The sequence below is a fragment of the Myotis myotis genome, unplaced genomic scaffold (genome assembly GCF_014108235.1).
Source record: "Myotis myotis isolate mMyoMyo1 unplaced genomic scaffold, mMyoMyo1.p scaffold_m19_p_5, whole genome shotgun sequence".
In the NCBI taxonomy this organism is placed as follows: domain Eukaryota; kingdom Metazoa; phylum Chordata; class Mammalia; order Chiroptera; family Vespertilionidae; genus Myotis; species Myotis myotis.
In genome coordinates, this window is record NW_023416357.1 from 4,364,795 (window position 1) to 4,385,493 (window position 20,699).

Below are 20,699 nucleotides of genomic sequence, written 5' to 3' on the forward strand. Positions count from 1 at the left end.
TCTTATTTTAAAAATGTATACTCCATATTACATCTGTGATGCTTTCACCAATAAAGATATATTTTAAAAATAAAGATATGTAAATAGTTAAAAAAATACAAAAAAACATTTTGCTCAAAAAAGTTGTACTCCATACTCCCCAGTAGGCATTTTATATAAAAAACTACTTCCGTTCCCCCAATTTGAATCAAATTGATGATTCAGAGGCTGCATCATGCTCTTCCTGTGGTTTTTCACCTCTTCCTGGACATTCGACTTAGACCCGTGGTCGGCAAACTGCGGCTCGTGAGCACATGCGGCTCTTTGGCCCCTGAGTGTGGCTCTTCCTAAGCCTTAGGAGTACCTTAATTAAGTTAATAACAATGTACCTACCTATATAGTTTAAGTTTAAAAAATGTGGCTCTCAAAAGAAATTTCAATCGTTGTACTGTTGATATTTGGCTCTGTTGACTAATGAGTTTGCCGACCACTGACTTAGACCAATACTCTGGATAAAACAGGAGTAGGTAATGCTGAATACATTGGATCGGGTACTGTAGAGAATTTTAGGCATCACTTCCAATTACCATAGGGCAGATTGCCAATTATTGCATAAACATTCGTGAGAAGAGGCCCAAGTTCTACCTCGCCTGGGCTGTGACTCATCTGGCAACATGCTGATCGAGGGGTGAAGTAGGAGGAATATGCAGGGAGCATGGAGGACATGGACAGCATCCTCCTCAGGGTTGCTAAACTCCAGTTACCGGTGGTGCTGGTGGCGATGGTGGCTGTCTCACAGCAGGGGTCAATGAATCACATGGAAACACCAATGAGTTTGGCCATTTATTGATGCCACACCACGGCAGGCTATGAGTACAGTCTGGTTTTAAATACTGAGGCACCCAGCAGGCGCCCCTTGAGGCTGGACCTGGCAAAGCAGCACAGAGATGCAGGCAGGCAATGGCTTGGGCCATGTACATCACACAACCGTTCTGGAGGGCAAGGATCGGTAGGCTTGTGCTTCCCAACCATGTTTTAAAAAAATTATATAACTTAAAATAATAATAGAAATACGAATAATATCAATATCTGAATTAGCAGTACAAAAACCAGGAGTAGCATCAACTATGTTGGCTAAGTTGTAGCACCAGGCAGTTCACGTCATGTGGACTCTCTCAAGAGTGAACCACTGTGCACCGGGTACCAGACACACTGCCCAGGACTCCCCCCTCAGTCAGTAGGGAGAAGAGCTGAGACCGGCCATCTCTGTCTCTGGGTTAGTGACGTGCAGCTTTCAGAGTTTACAGGACTGGAGCCAATTGTTTGGGAAATTATGACCTGAAAGAATATAAATCCCTCAAACTGTGTTTCAGAAACTTGATGAAGGTTATCAAAAACATTCACTCAACGTCTGAAAGCATCACCCTGGGATGACTGCCAGTTGGGTGTCAGGAGAGAAGGTGGAGGTGCGCTCTTATTTAAGAAAACCCATCATGAAGTCTTTCTTACCAACAAGCAATTGTTTGTCTCATCAAGTTTCCCTATTGAGTCTCTTGCAATGTTACTTTCTCACGGTGCTGGAGTATGTGTTGTGTTCAAGAATTAAATTAACCCATAACTTTTCAGAGAAGAGCTAACTGCCGCGGAGAAAGGCAATGTAAACCAGATTGGGTCTGAGGATCTTAATGTATTTGAGCACCAGGCCTGGTGGCGGCCCCCTCTGGTCACAGAGGCATGTGTCCAGGGTCTCCTGCCAGACTTCTCACTCACTAGTCCACGTTGGGACGGAAGGAGGACATGGATGGAATAAACCAGCAATGCTGCTTCATGTTGGCCCTGTGAGCATCGGAGGGATGGTGCGGATACCACCTGTGTTCTTGCCTTCAGAGTCTCCCTGAAAACCTGAGGCCCCTCTCTTGTTGCAAGCACAGGGACCTGTCAAAACCTTGATGACCCAAAGCGGAGGGATTGTCAAGGCAACAACCATGTTCGATGACTCCAGTAGCAAGTGGGGTCCAGATGGACAGATGTCACACAGCTGGCTCACAACACAGCCCCCATATGGGAGGTGAATGTCCATGATGCGTGACTAGAGGCCATTATTCCGCCTTTGAGAAACTGGAGAATGGCCTCCAGTGGAGCACCTGGCCAGGCCCTCCCTACAGTTCTGCCAGCATTGTCACCTGGGTCACAAATAACATTCTGTGTTTTGGGAAGACCAGCCCCATCAAGTTTGGTGATGTCAGTAGGAAGCCAAGTTTGTTCCTGAGTTTTGTAAGACTGGTCGTATCAGGTCTCTGATGACATGCATGACCTTAGGATAGTACAGTACCAGCTTAAGTCAATCTGGTTTACTCAATTAACCCCCCAGAGAGCCTACACGACACTCAGGGACAGTCTCTGCGAATTGTCTCATCAGAGAAAAATCACCTTCTCCTCTACTCACGTCACTAACAATTTAAGCACCTTCTCTCGAAAACTGTTATTTCACCACAGATTGTCACCAACCAGCAATGCTTATATTTGAAGACAGAGAATACAAGACTGTAATTATTATTTAGACATCAGTTTCCTGGCTTTAGGTAAACATGTCTACTTGCCTCCTGTTTCTGGTCTATCTTGAATTTCATCCCAACCCCAGTGTTTTGTGTTCCACAGAAATTTATCAGAAGAACATACATTGATGGCTTGAGAAAAAAAAGCACCCAGTATAAAAATGTTTAAGTTTCTGGTATCCAAGTAATAGAACTGGCATTGGCCAGCAACACCATTACACGTCGAAGAGAAGATGTGGACTTGCCCGTGTCTATATCTATTTACATGTTTCTGTGAGTTCTGCCACCATCTAGATATTAGCACCATTTTGCAATAGCACCATCTGCTGAACGGATAGATAATTCAAGATCTGGGACGCTGTGTTCCATGATGAAGATGAACTGTACCTGTGTGACTGAAAAATGCTGCCCATCGCATGAAGGCCACCATCCTGCCTTCCCTCTGTCAGGAGCTGAGGGCTTCTTCCCCTCGAGGCCCCACATGCACCCACTCACCGGCCCTCTCCCTCTGGGTTCAGTTCATGAAAATGCCTCCCCTTAGAAGCCAGGAATTCGCCTTGAATTTGAGACCACGGCCTCCTTTGGCTCCTGTTGGGTGGTGGGAACATCCAGGATAAGCCTTCTAACTCTCATTTCGGTTTTGGGGCTCCCCTTGACATGCCTGTGTCCCCCAAAGAAAAAGACCCTCCGAAGTAAGCACTGGGAAGCAGGTCATCCTTACCTCACTTTTGAGAAGGGCTTTTTTTCCCTCTTGACTAGAAATTTGTACTAAGTTCTTATATTTAATACAACTTATCTGATTCTTTGAGATATTTTAACCTGGAGCTCCATTTTCCCACCTGGAATGGGGGCGGGGGTGGCCATGGACTAGGTTGGAGCAGTTGCTGTGTGTGAACCCAGCGAAGAAAAGATGCTCGACCTGCACTGATGACTCAGGCAGGGGATGTGCCGGAGGGGGAATTAGACAGGAAGACACATTTGCTCACAGCGCGGAAAGGAAATTCCCCAAGCAAGTGTGAAGAATAAAGGCCCCGTTCCCTTTCCTCTATGGCTGACCCTTGAACAATGCTGGCTTCGGGGTGCCAAGCCCCACGCATTCGAAAATCCTCATGTAACTTTTGACTCCCCTGAATGTAATTTCCCCTTGTATCCAAGGGGTATGTCAGGGCCCAACCCCACTCCTCGCCACACAGATACCAAAATTCATGGATGCTCAAGTCCCCTACATAAAATGGCAGAGCTCAATGCATCCAGTCTGCCCTCCACACCCACAGACTCCCACTGCAGATGGAAACAGCACAGATCTTAATGGAAAAAAACTCTGTGTATAAGTGGACCCACATAGTCCAAAGCCATGTTGTGCAAGGGTCAACTGTACTAGCACGAAATTAATTTCTGTTCAGGTCAGAAACACACATCAACTGCTCCAGCCTGGCCTTCTGTGTAACCTAAATACCGTAGCGTCACTAAACCCTCCAGTCCCCACCTGCTCCCTCTTGTTCTAGTGTCTCTAGGTGGGCGTGGGGGGTCTGACCAGCTCAGAGAGGGGGTCTCCAGGGGTTAGGGACAGATCGAGGGTGGAGGGGCACTCTCTCCTCCTCTCTACCTGAAAACTGGGTGAAGAAAGGGGCGCTCTGCCTAGATGAACTAAGGGAATGTTCTTGAAAGCTCTCCCGTGATGTTTTAAACAACAGCTGCCCCAGCAGAGAGGGGTGGTGGGGGCAAGATGATTCTACCAAGATCCACTAACAAGATTCTTTGTTCCCTGGATCAGTGTGGCTCTGTTTCCTGGTCCTTTGAGGTAGTCTGGGAAAAACCTGGCCTCTTTGTTTTTCTCTTTGAGGGATGAAAAAGAGACATCATTTCACAGACTTGCCTAACCTGGCACCTGTCCCAGGAGCTGAGCCAGGAGCGGCCTAATTCTCCCGGGTGTCCCCCTGCTGATCAGGGAGTGGCAAGTGTTCGGGGCCCAGCCCTCCTGCGAGGGGCATTGTGTGGCGAGTGGGACACAGCGGATTTTGTTTTGTTATGGTGCAAAGTTGGACCTGAAGTGCACAGAGGAACACTTTCTGGAGTGGTTCCTGGGTTAGCAGAGGGCACGTCAGCAGGCTGCAGCAGGCGATGGTGGCGGCTCCCTCCTGGACTTAGAGCGCTTTGGGGTTCTGGAGCAGCTGTGGCTTCCTTGGCCTTCGGGCATGGACCCCGTGTGCCGGGGCGCAGGAGAGGCAGCACTGAGCCCGCACGGTGGGCACAGAACACTTCTTCATGGCTCTCAGTGTCTGGCAGAAACCTGCTGATAAGTTGTCCTTGGTGCACAGCACATCTGCGGAGGGAGAAACACATTCAGGAAGTACTGACAGTTATCCTTGTCAGTGAATGAGCACAACTGCTGTTCATTCATACGTGAACTAAGAAAGGCTCCTTAACAACCTATAATAATAAAAGGGCAATATGCTAATTAGACTGAACGCCATTCTGGACATCCTTCCTGATGAAGCCGGGGCCAGAGGGAAGCGAGCCCAGGTCCCAGGTGCCTGCGGGTGTCTGGAAGGAAGCAGCCGGGTCCTGGGTGCCGGAAGCCAGAGGAAGGAAGGCCTACTCTTGCACGAATTTTTGTGTGTGCACCAGGCCTCTAGTTCATCATAAAGTGGACGTCCACTGGTTATGTGTCAGGCATTCTGTGAAGTATCTGTGTTAAATGGAATCATCAGTTGTAAGCCTTCACCCCTGTAGAGTGTTAAACACTCCCACCCTTGCCGGGCTGCCAGGTGGGTGATAAGTAAATACTTCTCTGCTTCTGCACTGTGGAGTCAGCTCTCTGACTTGCTTTGGGCAATGGGACGCCAGGAGACGTGATCCCGGTGGGGCCTTGGGATGTGGGGAGGGGTGGCCCTGCCCTGGTGGGTGTTGGCCATAACCATGAGGACGTGGCTCCTGCAGGCACTGAGCCAAGGAGGATGAGAGACTTACAAAGCTGGCCTCAACCCTACCTACAGCTTGCGGCCAAGGCCAAGGAAGGCCTGGCTCGATCAGCTGCACTTTGGCTGACCTGTGGAGGCTGAACAAAAAGTACATGAGTGTAGTTTAAGGCCCTGAGTGCAGAGCTGTTTTGCTACACAGCATTGCTATGCGACAGCTGAATGCAGTGTGTTACGGGCACCGCTTCATTTCCTCTTCACAGCAGTGCTGCCAGATAAGTACAGTGATTCTTTCTGCTTTGCAAATGCGAGATGTAAGACCTCCAGGGGTGAAGAACTGGCACAATGTCATCCTGCTGACAAGTGGCACAGCCGGATCTGGACACAGGCTGCACTGGCCCCACGGCTCTTGCTTTTAGTAGTCATGCCATCAGAGCACCCAGCAATCACCCGGTCAACCAACTAACCAAAGCTCTCTGAGCATCGCTCAGCAGTGAGTAATGTGGTCCCTGCCTCCAGAACTACACATGGAGATGAAGGCATCAGATACACAGATAATGCCCATGACAAGTATGTAATTCGTCACCTGGGCTCTAGCCCTTGTTCCCTTCTAACTAGCTCTGGGCAAGAAGCTCCTTAATATGGCGTGTGTGTTTCAGTGGTTAGAGCTTCGGCCTGTGATCTGAAAGGTCCTAGGTTCAATTCCAGTCAAGGGCATGTACCTTGGTTGCAGGCACATCCCCAGTTTGGGCTGTGCAGGAGGCAACTGATTGATGTTTCTCTCTCATCAATGTTTCTAACTCTCTATCCCTCTACCTCCCTCTCTGTAAAAAATCAATAAAATATATTTAAAAAAAAAAAAAAAATATGGCGTGGGTGTTTGTGTGTGTGTGTGTGTGTGTGTGTGTGTGTGTGCTGCTTTCCTCAGACACAAAGCAGCGCATTTGACTAGATTTCTCAGGAGCTACCACCACACACTCTATAGGTGAGACTGACTGCCTGGCCCACAGACTCCAGGTCTGAAAGGAATTAATTAAGGTCCAAGTCACAGATTTTGCTTCTAGAAAGCGAAATTGTTTCAAAATTGGCTTGAGTGCCTCTGTGAGCTCTGGGTGTCTGTCTTTCTCCTTCACAGAAAAAACTTGAATAGTCCCGGAGAAAAGCTTCTTCACACACAGGCTTCTGTCCTTTGTGAATAGAACTGTAGGTAGAAGTAGAAATTCAGGAAATACCCTCGTTACTCTAAACCTGTAACAATATATTTTGCCTCTTTCTGCTTTCCCACCCAGAGGTCATAAAGGCAAAAAAATTCTTTTTCTCTCTTCAGGACACATCACTCCCCCCACGATGCCTTGCTTTTTGTTTGTTTTTTGTGGAGAAATCAACAGCTTCTGTTATCTCTCAAATTCCATTTTGCGAGCAGATTTTAAGTGTCCTTGACAATAGGTAACATGTAATGCTCCTGGAAGCCCAGGCCTCTTCCTTGCTCACTCTTTTCTTCTTCAGGCCTCTTCTTACACCCGTCATGGCAACCCGCTCTCCTAAAACCCCCCAGGAACTTCGGTGCATGCGCTGGCATCTGAGGACGAGCACACGTTTTGGCCAAGTATCCCTATTGTGGAAGGAAATGTGAGCTCCCTGTCTCCCATGCGGGCGCCCCTCACCCCGCCACTCCCCCCCCCCCCCTTCCCCAGCCCACTTCTCCATGGGGCCTGGGCCTGTGTCACATGTGTTGCTGTGCAGGATAAGGGAAGGGTTCCTTCGAAGGCTTCTGGTTTGAGAACTGGGCTCGGCGTGGAGCCTGGGTGAGGCTGCCCAGCCTCTCCTGAAGCCTCTGGATCAGCCCGTTTGAAATGAATAAAACTAAAAAAAAAAAAAAGACCGTACCCTTTTATGTAATGATGTTTACTTTGAATTTATATTAGTTCACACAAACACTCCATCCATGCTTTTGTTCCGGCCCTCCAGTCCAGTTTAAGAACCCATTGTGGCCCTCGAGTCAAAAAGTTTGCCTACCCCTGCTCTGGATGGTGGACGGAGCAGGTGCATTGCTGGTAGCTCTTTGCTCCACATTCCTTTTGCCATGAGTATGTGAGTGCCCTGGGGCTATGTCCAGAGAGGAAGACAGAGGGGGGTGAAATCTCCGCTTACACCCCTCTCTCCACAGAGCTTCTTGTGGCCATGGTGGGTCATGCAGACCTCTGCTATCCCAGTCTCTGAAGTGGTGTCATTACCGTATTGTTTGCTCAAATGTGGCGCTACGCTCTAACCTGGACTGTTCTGTTCATACGGGTAAGCCTTTCCTCTAAGGGCTAGAGAGTGATCTCTCTCAAGGGTGTCTTCCATTACAAAAAGGGCCTCCTGCAGACCCCCAAATTTTAACCCTGTTGTGGGTTGACTTGTGTCTTCCAAAGTTGAAATCCTGATCATTGATAACTGTGAATATGACCTTATTTGGAAATATTCATTTTACTTTAAATGTTTTTATTGATTTTTAGAGAGAGAGGAAGGGAGAGAGATAGAGAGATAGAGATAGAAACATCGATGAGAGAGAAACATCATTGATTGGCTGCCTTCTGCATGCCCCCTATTAGGGATCAAGCCTGAAACCTGGGCATGTGTCCCGACTGGGAACCAAACTGATGACCTCTTGGTTCATGGGTCGATACTCAACCACTGAACCACGCTGGCCTGGCCTTTTATTTCCTTTTTGCCTTAAAAAATTATTTTTAATTATAGCCGACATACAATGTTATATTAGTTTTAGGTGTACAACATAGTGAGTCCACATTTATATGCCTTACAAAGTGCTCCCCTCAATAAGTCTAGTACCCACCTGTCATCGTATGTAGTTATTATGGTAACACTGACCCTATTCCCTGTGCTGTCCACTGCATCCCTGTGCCTTATTTTATAACGGGCAGTTCCTATTTCTTAATCCCCTTCCCCTTTTCCTGCTCGAACCCCTCCCCTCTGGCAACCATCAGCGTGTTCTTTGTATCTATGAGTTCGTTTCTGTTTCATTTGGTTGGATCATCTGTGTTGTTTTTTTAGATTCCACATATACATAAAATCAAACGGTGTTTGTCTTGCTCTGTCCGACTTATTTCACTTAACATAATTCTCTGCGGTTCCATCCAGGGTCTCACAAATGGTCCTCAAGAGCCCTGGGCACATGCGGAGTCCTGGGAGCCTCCTGTTTGAGGGCAGGGGGCTGGAAGGAAGAGTGGAGGGCCGTGGTGGCCTATATTGGACCCTATGTGCCAGCCTATGTTTAGCAGCTCATTTAGGCAATGACTATGAGCCCAACATCATGACATGGCTGAATTGCATCTGTTCTCATTATTATTGTAAAACAATGAGGCTCGTTATATTCATCAGCCAACTGGATTCCAGCCGAACCATACACAATGCTTATAACTAGGGGTAACTTGGAGAGGAGATCCCCATTTGCCTTTGCCTGTTCAACAGAAAGCATCCTTGGAAATTTAAAGGGACAGTTACTAGTATAAGCATGTTTCCTTGCTGTCAGGTGTGTACCGATTGAAAGGATAATAGTTTGCCCACAAAAGAAAGTTGAAAATCAATTTCAATGTTGTTGACAAATACAGTTTCTGTAAGATATTGGGTTCTTGAAGCCAGGGATTGTCCTACTTATTCTGTACCCTTGGTTTTTAACACTTGCCTGAGACATAGACCATTATCAACACTATTTGCTGAATGAATTACTGAACAAAATCCTATTCATCAAGAATATTCTCCAATAGAAAGTTTGCTCGTTCAGATGTTCATTTGTATCAACTTTGGGTCTAAGTACTGTCCCTGTTACTTTCCTCATTATTTTCTTGCTCTCTCTACCCCTCACTCCCCAAATTAAAACAAAAAATACCCAGGAATAGAATGCATAAGATTTTTTTCTTTGGTTTTTAATAATTACAAATGTAATGCATAGAATATAGGCGATACTCAGTAAATACCTCTGAATGAAATTTCTGATGTTTTATTTCTTAGCCCAGATACATGAAAAGGGTTTTTAGAGTCCCTACTACAGAAATGGTCATTTTGATTTAGATTTGAATTCATTAACAAGTTAGATGGCACCCAAAAAAAGTGCAAAGGCTTGGAGGAGAACAAACTTTACATGAACTCATGCCCGATCTTACAAGATGGACACAGGGGGGTATATTTACTGTGATGACTGGATGGCTGACAAGGACCTAGGCATTGAATGACTTATTTTCAAAGAATTTCAGAGGGCACAGCAGACAGGGTGGGTGGGTGGCTTTTCAATTGAGAAATTTCTTACAGCTGCTCTTTCATATGTTTCTCCATGAGTAAGCGTGGCTCTGCTTTCAAGAGAAGCTAATAATTAACTCCGTGCCCTGATAATTGTTGGCGAATGGAATTCATTATTTCCACCCTTTGCCAGCCAACTGTTAGTTACCATCTCTTCAGTGTTTGAATTCAAGATAAAACTACCAGGAATGCATTTAACCCAGTTTTGATTATTGAAGATTATATTATTCAGCAGTAAGACAGTTAAAGAGAATCTACATATAATTTTAAAATAACTGATAATACTAGGCATGTTCCACCAAGACTGTGTTGCTTCTTCAATTAGAGAAAGTCAAAGCAACATAGAAGGATTCCATTGCCTCAACATCTTATTTTTAAATTAAATTTATTGGGGTGAAATTGGTTAATAATAACATCATATAAGTTTCAGGTGTGTACCTTTATAATATGACATCTGTGTATTCTGTTGTGTGCCCAACACCCACAGTCATCTCCTTTTATTATCATATATATCCTCCCCCACTGCCCTTCACTTCTGATAAATATCATTCTGTGTTCTGTATCTATGAGCTTTTTCCTTTTTCATTTGTTGGTTTGTTGCTTTTTAAAATACCCTACATATGAGTGAAATCACTCAGGTCTTGTCATTTCCACTTGACTTATTTCACTTAGCATAGTCCTCTCAATATCCACCCATGTTGTGGAAAATAGAAATACTTCATCATTTTATGGCTAAGTTCCATTCCATTGTATACATACACCTAGTATTATTAGTTATCATTTTTTAAATCCATTCATCTGTCAAAAGGTACTTAGGTTCTTTGCTCCATGGCTTGGCTGTTGTAAATAATGCTGCAACGAGCATAGGGGTACGGGTATCTTTACAATTTGTTTTTCTGGTAGACAACCAGAAGAGGGGTTGCTGGGTCATATGGTAGCCCTGTTCTTAGTTATTTTGAGAAACCTCCATACACTTTTCCATAGTGGCTGTGCCAATTTACACTCCCACCAGTTGTGTACGAGAGTTCCATTCTCTCCACATCCTTTCCAACACTTATTTCTTGTCTTTTTGATAATAGCCATTCTAACAAATATGAAGTAGTATCTCATTGTCGTTTATGATGTTCATTTCCCTTATAGCCAGTGATGTTTAGCATCTTTTTATATATCTGTTGGCCATCAGTGTGTCCTCCTTGGGTAAGCGTCTATTCAGGTCCTCTGTCCCTTTTAAAATCAGATGGGTTGTTTCTGTGGTTGCTGAGTTGTATGAGTTCTCTATGTATTCTGGGTATGATAATCTAACCTGGTGGCCTTAGGTCGTGCAGGAATAGACTCTGAGTGCAAGTTTGTGTCAAGGGATTCATTAAGAAAGCGCTCCCAGGGAAGACCACTAAGGGAGTGCATGGGAAGCAAGACAGGAAGGGAGGAAGCACCACCAGCTGCCATCTTCGGCGCAGTCCTCACTTCAGCCTGGTTCCACGGGGAGCTCCAGAGTGCAAGTTCTGTCTCAGTCCAGCTCCTGAAGCCAGTGAGCTGCACTGTCACACCCCCACACTCTTCAGCCATTGGCCACCGGCTACCCCAGGGGAAGTGAATTTGCAGGCACTTAAGGCTTTCTAGGTGGAGAGAGAAAGCTGCTGGAGTGTGTGACAGACAACTGAGACAGACCTGGCACCCTGGAGCTCCCCCAGGAGACTAGGCTGAAGCGAGGACTGGGCCGGCGATGGCAGCCTGGTCGGGCTTCCTTTCTGTCTTGCTTCCCGCACTCACCGAATGGTCCTTCCCAAGAGTGTTTTCTTAATGCATCCCTTGCACACAGACCTGCATCTCAGAGTCAGTTCCTGTGGAACCTAAGGCAGGGTGCTGGAGTGCCAGAGGGCCATGCAGTACACGACTGGGGTTCTGAGAAGGCGGGAGCATCTCTGAAAAGTCTTTGAAGAAGGAGAAGTGATTCTCATCCATGTGGGATGACAGTGTGAATGGGCTTTAGGAAAATGGATGAGACAATCCCTTAAGGAATCAGAGTCACACCTCACCAAGTCAGACTGCTTCCTCCCAGCGATGCCGGCTGGCCTTTCAGCATTAAGTTCCCGGCTCAGTAAAGGGGACTGCAGCGACCCAGGAATCAAGTCATGCAGGACAACTTACTGTGAAATCTCTCCCCCTGAGCAAAGCCCTCCACTCACCAGCACTCTTCCTGCAGGCCTGCTGGTTGCACTCTTGGAGTTCGGGAGGTCTGGGTTCATGGTCACACTGGCATTGGTCTTGACCTTCAGTTCTATTGTCCTCTGAGGAAACACAGTGGACAGTCCTCTTCTGAAAGCCACCCCCACAGGAAGTCGTGCACTGAAAGAGTGGGGCACATGGAAAATCAGAATTCTCCCCCAGACCCACCAGGGGAACTCAGCCGAACGCCTCCAACCCACCGTGGTCAAGTAGAAAGCCTCAGGACCCGTTTTGGAGCCACAGAATCATTAATCAGAGGCACTAATAATGTGGAGATGTGAACTTAGGAGGAGTCCATATTACAGATTGTGTGGACTGAAATGGGCTTAATTTACTATTGGGTTCTCAATAGAATGTGTACAGAGGTTGAATTATGTGTAAAATAGAAAAAAAAAGTCTATTTGGGCCCTGGTTTCTTGGCAACCCAGTTTCTTTGAACTAGCTTTGATCTGGGGCTGGAAATCACATGTGAGGAAAGCGTACAGAGCTACAAAGAAAGCTGAGAGCAGGATAAAAAGAGAGGTGGGAGAGGAAAACCACAGTGGGATGGAGAAAGAATGTGGAATGGACCAAGCTGGACCACATGAGGTCTCAAGCCATGCTAACAGGTAAGGCTCCATGGTAAGGTCATGAGGTGGCCACCGGCAGGCAGAAGGGAGGTTTGCTGGCCTGCAAAAGCAGCTTAGACAAGGTTTTATTTTCTAGAGAATCCAGGATAAGACAAGTCAGAGTGACCACTGAATCTGTCTATGGAAGAATTTTATTTCATTTTCAGTATCACTGATAGTTGTATTTATACAATAAAACAACTTTGAATAAGAAATCCTTTCCTCCTTTCCAGTTTAATTCTTTTCCTTATCTCTCCATCCAGCTGGCTGCCACCTAGCAAACTGCTCGGCAGAGGACAAGAGGCCTGGAGCTCGTTAGGCTAAGCCTCAAGCTCCAGGGCACATGCGAGTCCCATTTGCACTAAGAAAAGGCAGAGGATCACAGAAGTTCAGGCCAGAAGTGCCTTTCCTTAGGCTTCGTGCCTCTGGAAAATTTGGTATTTGATCTTCATCTTTTGAAAGTCTTTGATCTGTTTTCTCTTCTGAACTCAGGACAGCAAACATTGACCACCATGTCAGCTCTGGGTCAACCTTAGCAGACTTAGAGGTATATTAGCAGAAGGATACTAGCTCTAAAACATATAGAGACACACTGTCAGTCAGTGGACACCCTGAACATTTACAATGACTATATGTTCTTTTGAAACTAAAGAAAACAAATGCTTTTTTTTAGACTAAAGATACGAAGAGAACACAACTGACTCTTACCAGGTCCCAGTTCCCCGTGGCCCAGTGACAACAGGGGTGCTGGTTGCAGGGGGCAGTAGACACCGGCCGTTGTGCCCAATCACAGAGGCCTCTCGGACAGGCCACACCTCTCTCCTGCACTCCGCCTCCACAGGACCTGGAGCACTAATACACAACAGGGACAGGTTAGGTATAAGCATAACCAATGGACACAAGACACTGGGGGGTAGGGGAGGCCGGGGGAAGGTCAAGGAGGGAAAAAAAGGAGACATATGTACTATTCTTTGTAATATTTTAAGCAATAAAACAGAATTAAAACAAACAAACAAACAAAAAAAAAAAGAGAAAATCACACGGAGACGTCTGCAGTGAGAAGGGAAGAACTTTCTATGGGCACTTTTGTCGTGTGCAGTGTTACTTAGAATATTAGTATCTGTACTGGAATCTGAGCCTCTGTTACAAGTTCCTTACGACCACTCAGTCCCTTCAAATAACAGTGGGGAAACCAAATGAGAGAGAAGGAAGGACACAAAGGAAATTCTGAGGATAAGAGGAGGAGAAAAAAGCAGAAGATGCCAAATAGCTCCATGTAAAATATGTCAACAGAAGGAATTTTGGTTAAAATTCGAAATAAGTCATTCCAGAATGGACGTTGTTATCTGTGTTTTGCCTTCTGGCCCCAGTGTCTAGAAACAGAAATGTAAAATGTAGACATTTTCATTATCATTAGCTGTGAGCACGCGCATTTGCAATACAAGTTTGTTCACCTCCTGTTAAAATGGGATTCAGCTTCTTTTCCTGCTGCATAAAGCTGTGAATTACATGTGTGTCTATTCTGAATAGGCAAGTTAGTAAGTTTGCTCAGGGTTCTGATGCATTGGCTGTAATGCTCACAAAATAAATCTGAAATGACAAGTTGGTTCCTCAACAGATACAACTCTAAAACGTGTCAGCTTTTTGCTCACTAAAATAATTTTACAAGACATATTGTCTCCTCTGCCTAAAAATTTTGGGAGGAAATTAAATAATTCACCAAGAATCTTTGAAAAGAACTTTGAGTACTTTGAAGAATCTTAATTATCATTTGGTAACAAAAAACACACAACACAAAACAATGATGGGTGTCAACATCTTGCCCATATCATGTCAGGCACTATGTGTATGGTGGTACCATGGAAAATGCAAATTATATACAATTAGCCCTTTCTGCTCAATAAAAGAACCAATCTATTGTTTCCACAATGTTCCAACTTTGAGAGTCAACATGGACTTTTCCGCATTTATTCACTCCATTTTTAACTCCATGAGGAGAGGAGAGGAACCCCACATTTGTGATCCGTGTGTGTACCTACACATGGGCATAGAGATTCATGACCGCCTGGCCGTGTAATCTCCAGGCGAAAGGGATGAAGAAGATATAAACCAGCGGTTCTTGAGGTGTGGTCACCAGACCAGCAGCGGCAGCATCTTCTGAGTTGTTAGAAATGAAAAATTTCACGCCCCACCCCAGACCTCTGAATTGGAAACTCTGGGGGTGGGGTCTAGACATCCGTGTGGGAGCAAACCCTCCAGGTGATTCTGAAGCATGCTGAAGCTTGCCACCCACTGGAGCAGAGACGTTCCCACAGCTGCAAGCAGTCTGGGCTGGCTGACTCCACTGACATTCCTGTGTGGCATTAGACAGTGTGTGTGGCCAGAGCAGCATCATGGCGGCTCAGGAAAGCACCTAATATGTCTAGTCTCTCAACAGCTCCAAGGATGTATTCAACTGACTTTTTCATTTTCCACCTTCACTGCTCGGAGCCTAGGAGGGAAGACTTCCAACTTGGTGGTTTGCTCAGAACAGAGACATGAGTCTCAATGTCTTCACCAATAAAGTGGAATTCATAGGCCTACTATCCTGGCTGTTGTGAGAATTAAACCAAATATTGTAGGCAAATGCCTAGCTCACAGACACCCTCAAAACATGCTGGGTTCCTTTTTTCTTTTTCCTATCAGGCATGGATGTATTTGGGAGCAGCATTTTTGTCTACTGAGGCATTTGCTATTGGCAAATTAGATCATCCTACCTCACCAAAGAATAGTAACCTTGTTTCCCTGTGTTGAAGTAGGACAAAGACCTAACAGGGTCTGGGCCCTCACAAAACAGAGGACACGGACACACACACTTCTTTTTCTCTGTGCAATGATCTGGGCATTTGACGGAAAGGTGGAACTCTAAAATATACTGTGTGTGGAAAGGGTCTGTCCATCACCGCCAGCCTGACGCAGAAGCCCAGGAGAGCCATGTGAGACTCCGATATAAATGGCTCTCATCACAATGGTCCATGTACGTGTCCCCAGCAGGGACCCCAAGTCCCCTGTATATCCATTGGGACACTAGGTTCTAATAAAGGCACTGGTGTGTCACCGTGGGAACCACACAACATAGTTCACGTCGTGGACACGGTGAGCCTCCCCACACAGCGTTGGGTCACTGAATGGCAGCCAGTCATCGGCACCAGGCAGGTGTGGTCTTCCCTGAGCCCTAGACTCGCGTGGGGACACAGACAGGCACGTGGTCCGGCCATGTGGACGGTGCCCGAGGGGCTGTACCTGGCTCCAGGGCTCCACCTGCCACTCCTCGCAGGGCTCCGTGTTGCAGCTCATGCTCCGCGGGGGCGGGATGCCGGCCAGGAGCTGGCAGTGAAACGGCCTCAGGCTGCGATGCTCCCTGTCCACGCACTGAGTCTCCCGGATCCGGAAGCCCCCGCTGCAGTTCCTGGAGCACTGTGTGGAGAGAGGATGCCAGGCCTTCAGTGCCCCAGGCCCCAGGAGGGCTCCCAGCACCCGACGGTCTGGGCTGCAGTCGCCAGAGGGTTAGTTCTGGTTCACGACGCCCTGGGAGGTATCACCCACTTTATAGATAAGACAGCCGAGGCTCAGAGTGTTTCTGTGATTTGCCCCAAAGCTCCTGATGAGTGAAGAACTGGACTTCAAAGGGGACCGGGGCAGGGGAGATAGAGGCAGACCCTGGTGCTTCCCAGCCTTTCTCTGCCAGATATTGTGGATGAACAACATGGGTTAACAATACGCCCCGTGGTCCTTATGTCCCGAGTGTCCTCCTTCCACCCTTTGCATTACCCACCAGCCACTGCTCTTCCTTTAGGTCTGGGCTTAAATGTCACCCCTCAGAGAAGCCTTCCTTGGATAGGCCCCTCCAGTTTAACACAGGGATAGGAACTATGGAGCGACTTCTATTTATCGTGTCCATCCTTCCTAGTAGGCTCTCACTGCCATGAAGCTGGAGCCCTTCTCCCCTGGTCACCACTGTGTCCTGAGCCCTTAGCACGGTGCCAGGCACAGCAGAGGTGGCCCACACAAACTTTAGGAATGAACAGATGAATTCCAAGCAAAGGGCAACCAGGGAGGGCTCTCCGTGGGCTAGAGAGACCTGTGGTTCCCACAGGGAGGAGCACATCTTTCATTGTCCTCTGACTCCTTCCGTCACTTATTCCATTGCATTCTTGGCTGAGACAATGCAAGTTATGTCCATAGCTGCAAGGCATGTTTTCATGTGGCCCCCTCTCTACTTGGTAAAAAAATCATGCTCTCTTTCTGGCCGTGATAGGATAATCATGATGATAGGTTCTTGTAGATGGAAAAAGAAAATTCCTCAGAACTTTTCAATCAAGGTAGATCCCAAAATACCATCCCTTTCTTCTGCAACCTGGCATCCCTGGGTTACAGCATGGGAAGATGCGGGCCCGTGTGCTGGGGGGCAGATGGATGCTGCAGTGATCCCATAAACCAACTGTGTTTAGCTTCTCAGCAATAAGCAACACTTGGAAGGCAGCCCCCCAAATAAACTAAAGACTTTGTTTTCCTGCCAGGCTGAATGTACACAGAGAAAAGAGTAGCTGCCAACTTAAAATCAGCCACAGAGGAAATGAGGCAGCGTGCTAATCATTTCCACACAAAGCAGCCATTTTTCCAACAAACAGACGTCTGGGAAAGAGCACATGGTTAGAACAAGAAGGCTCGCTACTAGGAAAAGGACCTTTACAAGAGACATGTGTAAAAAATGCTTCCTTAGCTTCCATTCCATGCTATCGTCTGACATTCCTACATTGAATTCTCAGAACAGCATTACCTTTTGGTCAAAGAGGGACTTCCCATTCAAAGAAACGTGAAGTTTGTTAATGTGCTGAATGAAGAAATAAGGGAAGACACTCCCTAAAGCTGTGACTTTTCTGTTCCATTTTCTAAAGGCCTCAGATTCTGCCAGCGCGAGGGAGGGGCCGGATATCCCATCACTCCACTCCTGACGCTGTTGCACCTCTGGGTGCTGAGGGCCAGTTCCTACATTCCTTTCCTTATTGCCCTGCAGGAGGGTCCCCTGTGTTCCTGCTCTCCTAACCCTCCTAACCCGTGGACCCGACTGAGGACAGGAGCCAGACTGATGAGACTAGAAACACCGGCTGAGGCCCTGTTGCGACCAAACAGGCCTAACGGCTCTCCAGTTACCGCATCAGCTTGTTCAACTGACAGAATCTGCAAACCAGATTGCGTTAGGATGAAGGTGCCCTCAGCTTACAGGGGCCACTGGCAGAGATCAAGTGAAATCAGTGGTTCTCTCTTGTGTTGTTTTTTATTATTTTATTTTTAAAATATATTTTATTGATTTTTCACAGAGAGGAAGGGAGAGGGATAGAGAGTTAGAAACATCGATGAGAGAGAAACATCGATCAGCTGCCTCCTGCACACCTCCTACTGGGCATGTGCCCGCAACCAAGGTATATGTCCTTGGCCAGAATCGAACCTCGGACCTTTCAGTCCTCAGGCTGACGCTCTATCCGCTGAGCCAAACCGGTTAGGGCTTGTGTTGTTTTTTAATTTATGAAACTAACTAACATAGGATCAGGAGGGCAGGAGACTGCACACAATTACCACCCCGACACCAACCGGCTACACGGCCAGCGGGTTAATCACTTCTCCAAGCCTCTGTTCTCATGGTCTTAGAAGGATAAGCCGGATGGTTAAACTATCCTGACATGCTAGAGGGTGTTAAGTGTGGGGTCACTAGATCTGTCCTCTGTTTTGATTTCAGAATACTTTAGTGCTCTTCAAGCTGCATGCCAAATGCTAAACCAGGAGACAGAAAAAAATTCTTTTTGGTTCCTTTCCTTATGCTACAGATTTCTGAGACCCTTAAGATCAAATAATGCATTCCACACAGTCTAAGTTGAACAGCATAAAAATTCGCCCTTCCATCTGTTCCCCCCCCCACCCCCCTTCCTCCAAGGATGGGGCACTTGTTATGCTCCAGGCTCTGAATCCCAATCTAGCAGCAGGGAAAAATGACACCAATGAGTAGAAGCGATAAAGGCTTTATGTCATAGGCTGTCCATGATCTAGTGAGGGCAGGAAGAAGGAGGGATCTGTGTCCCTGAGGAGGTCAGGAAAGGCTGGGATAAAGGGCCGAGGCTGGGGCTGAGTCATGTAAGATGAGCAGATGCTCCCTCGGCTGGCAAAACAGGATGGGAGACATTCCAGGTGGAGAGAATGGCACAGGCAGAGGCGCAGTTCGGAAGGCTTGTTAGGAAGTCGGTCAGAACGCTAGAGCAGAGGGGCGTTGGGCAACGGGAGAGGCCTCCCATCTGGACATCAGTCCTCAACTCCAGCGTCTGGGTTCATGCTTCCTGTGGTCCCAATGGCTCCGATTTACCTGCCATTCCTCTTTAGGGATCCCTTAACCGGAACCCCCCGGGGCGTCAAGAGAGGGCGATGGTTTAGCCATTCAACCAGTGATACCAAGACGAAAACAAACGCAGTGCTTTTCAGCATAGGATCCGCCTTCCTGCTGCTCAGTTTTTGCTTGCTGGGGCCAGAAGCTCCCCTATGACATGCAAGTCTAGGTTCTGACTTTGGCACATTGGGATTTGATATATGTTCCTGGGGACATGTTACATATAAAAGTTGGGGACTCTTTGTACTTAGCAAGACAGAGGCTCTTTCCCTAATTAATTCATTTGTAAAAATTCACATCTAAAAATATGTAGCACTGCCATCGACAACCTGTAAAACGTAGTAACCATGGAGACAAGCAGGACAGACAGAAAGACGTTCACTCAGGAAGGTGGGAGCCGTGGGTGCCGCCTGGCATTGGTGTCACACCCACTGAGGGTTTCAAGCTGGTCCGTGTCAGCACTGCAGCTCTTCCAAAGAGGCACCTTCCTCCTCGGACAGGGTTTAACGTTCTGAAATGGCCGTGCCCCTCCCAGCTGGGGTGCATGGTTCCTGTGCGGCGCTCCCCTTCCTCTGGAAAGCTGTCATTACACTGATGATGCCGCCTCCGGGGGGTGGCTTCTTAAAACTGAGAGAGTTTAGTGCGACCTGTGTGATGGGGTGTTAGTGATGTGCACGCCAAGCTTTTGTCTCCTCCGTGGGAATTATAAAGAGGGGTCTGTATTGGGTGAAAATTAAATTGTTTATCGAAAGCTCTTGTGCAGCGTTGGGTGCATGGTGGTAGTTGGCAAATGCCAGGGCTCAAGGTAGGTGAAGTCCTCCAAGTTCATGGACACTTTGAGTGCCTTGTCTGCCTAGGACGCCTGCTTGAGTCGGTCACTTGGTTGACAGGACTTACTCCACTGTCGCCTGTCCACAGGCCTGCAGTCCCCGGAAGCCAGAGGTCAGTAAACACATGAGAGCCAGTCCTAACCTTCACCTTGAGCTTAGAGTTCCCCCAGGGTTTCACTGGAACAGTCTTTCACCATTTACAAAGTCGTTGCACAAATATTCTCTCTTTTGATCCTTAAAATAACTCCATGAGGCAAGCAGAGGCAATAGTCTCCACTTCATTTTTCAGAGGGGAGCAAACTAAAGCTCCTAAGGTGTTAGATGAATGGACTAGAGTCACATGCTGGCCGGCCACCTGGGGAGAGAAGGTACCCACCCAGGTGTGTCTGATGCCCAGCCCAGCGTTGCTCCCAGGATGCAATTCTGCAGAACTACTTTCCCCAGGTCCGTCTCTGGGACACCCTGAGGACTACAGTCCCGGTTGGTTCTGGACAGACGAATGCATCAAGAGGAAGCAAGTGCATTCTGGAAAACGACTTCTACACCCTGTGAAGCTAGGACCCGAATGTGGCGTCTCATTCTACCGTCACGCGTGAGAAAACAGCCACAGCAGTGGTGTGAGGCTCCGGCAAGCACACAGTGGTAGAGACACAGCTGATGAAACAAGTGCAATTCAGAACAATCACAGTGAGAAACGCGGGGGCCCCAGGTGTGACACCTGTGGGTTCAGGTGAGACTGCAGCACACCCTGCAGTCCCATAAGCGTTAAAGCGTCCCTGGACCTGGGTAGGTATTGGTGGGATAATGCAGAAGGTACAAGGGAAAATTAGGATTCTTCCCTCTGAGAAAGTATCTGTGAAAAGGCAAACCTG

The 20,699-nt window shown here is 47.2% G+C and overlaps 1 protein-coding gene across 1 annotated transcript in view; it reads right to left on the reverse strand.

The window, feature by feature from the left end:
* Positions 1 to 793: 793 nt before the first annotated feature.
* ADAMTS12 (ADAM metallopeptidase with thrombospondin type 1 motif 12) overlaps positions 794 to 20,699 on the reverse strand; it is a 187,325-nt gene continuing 167,419 nt past the window's right edge. The window contains exons 21-24 of the mRNA XM_036310807.1: positions 15,865 to 16,038; positions 13,291 to 13,434; positions 11,935 to 12,094; positions 794 to 4,857 (exon numbers count right to left, since the gene is read on the reverse strand). Of these exons, the coding sequence (XP_036166700.1) occupies positions 4,679 to 4,857; positions 11,935 to 12,094; positions 13,291 to 13,434; positions 15,865 to 16,038 (657 nt within the window). The 3' untranslated portion in view covers positions 794 to 4,678. The remainder of the gene's footprint in view (positions 4,858 to 11,934; positions 12,095 to 13,290; positions 13,435 to 15,864; positions 16,039 to 20,699) is intronic.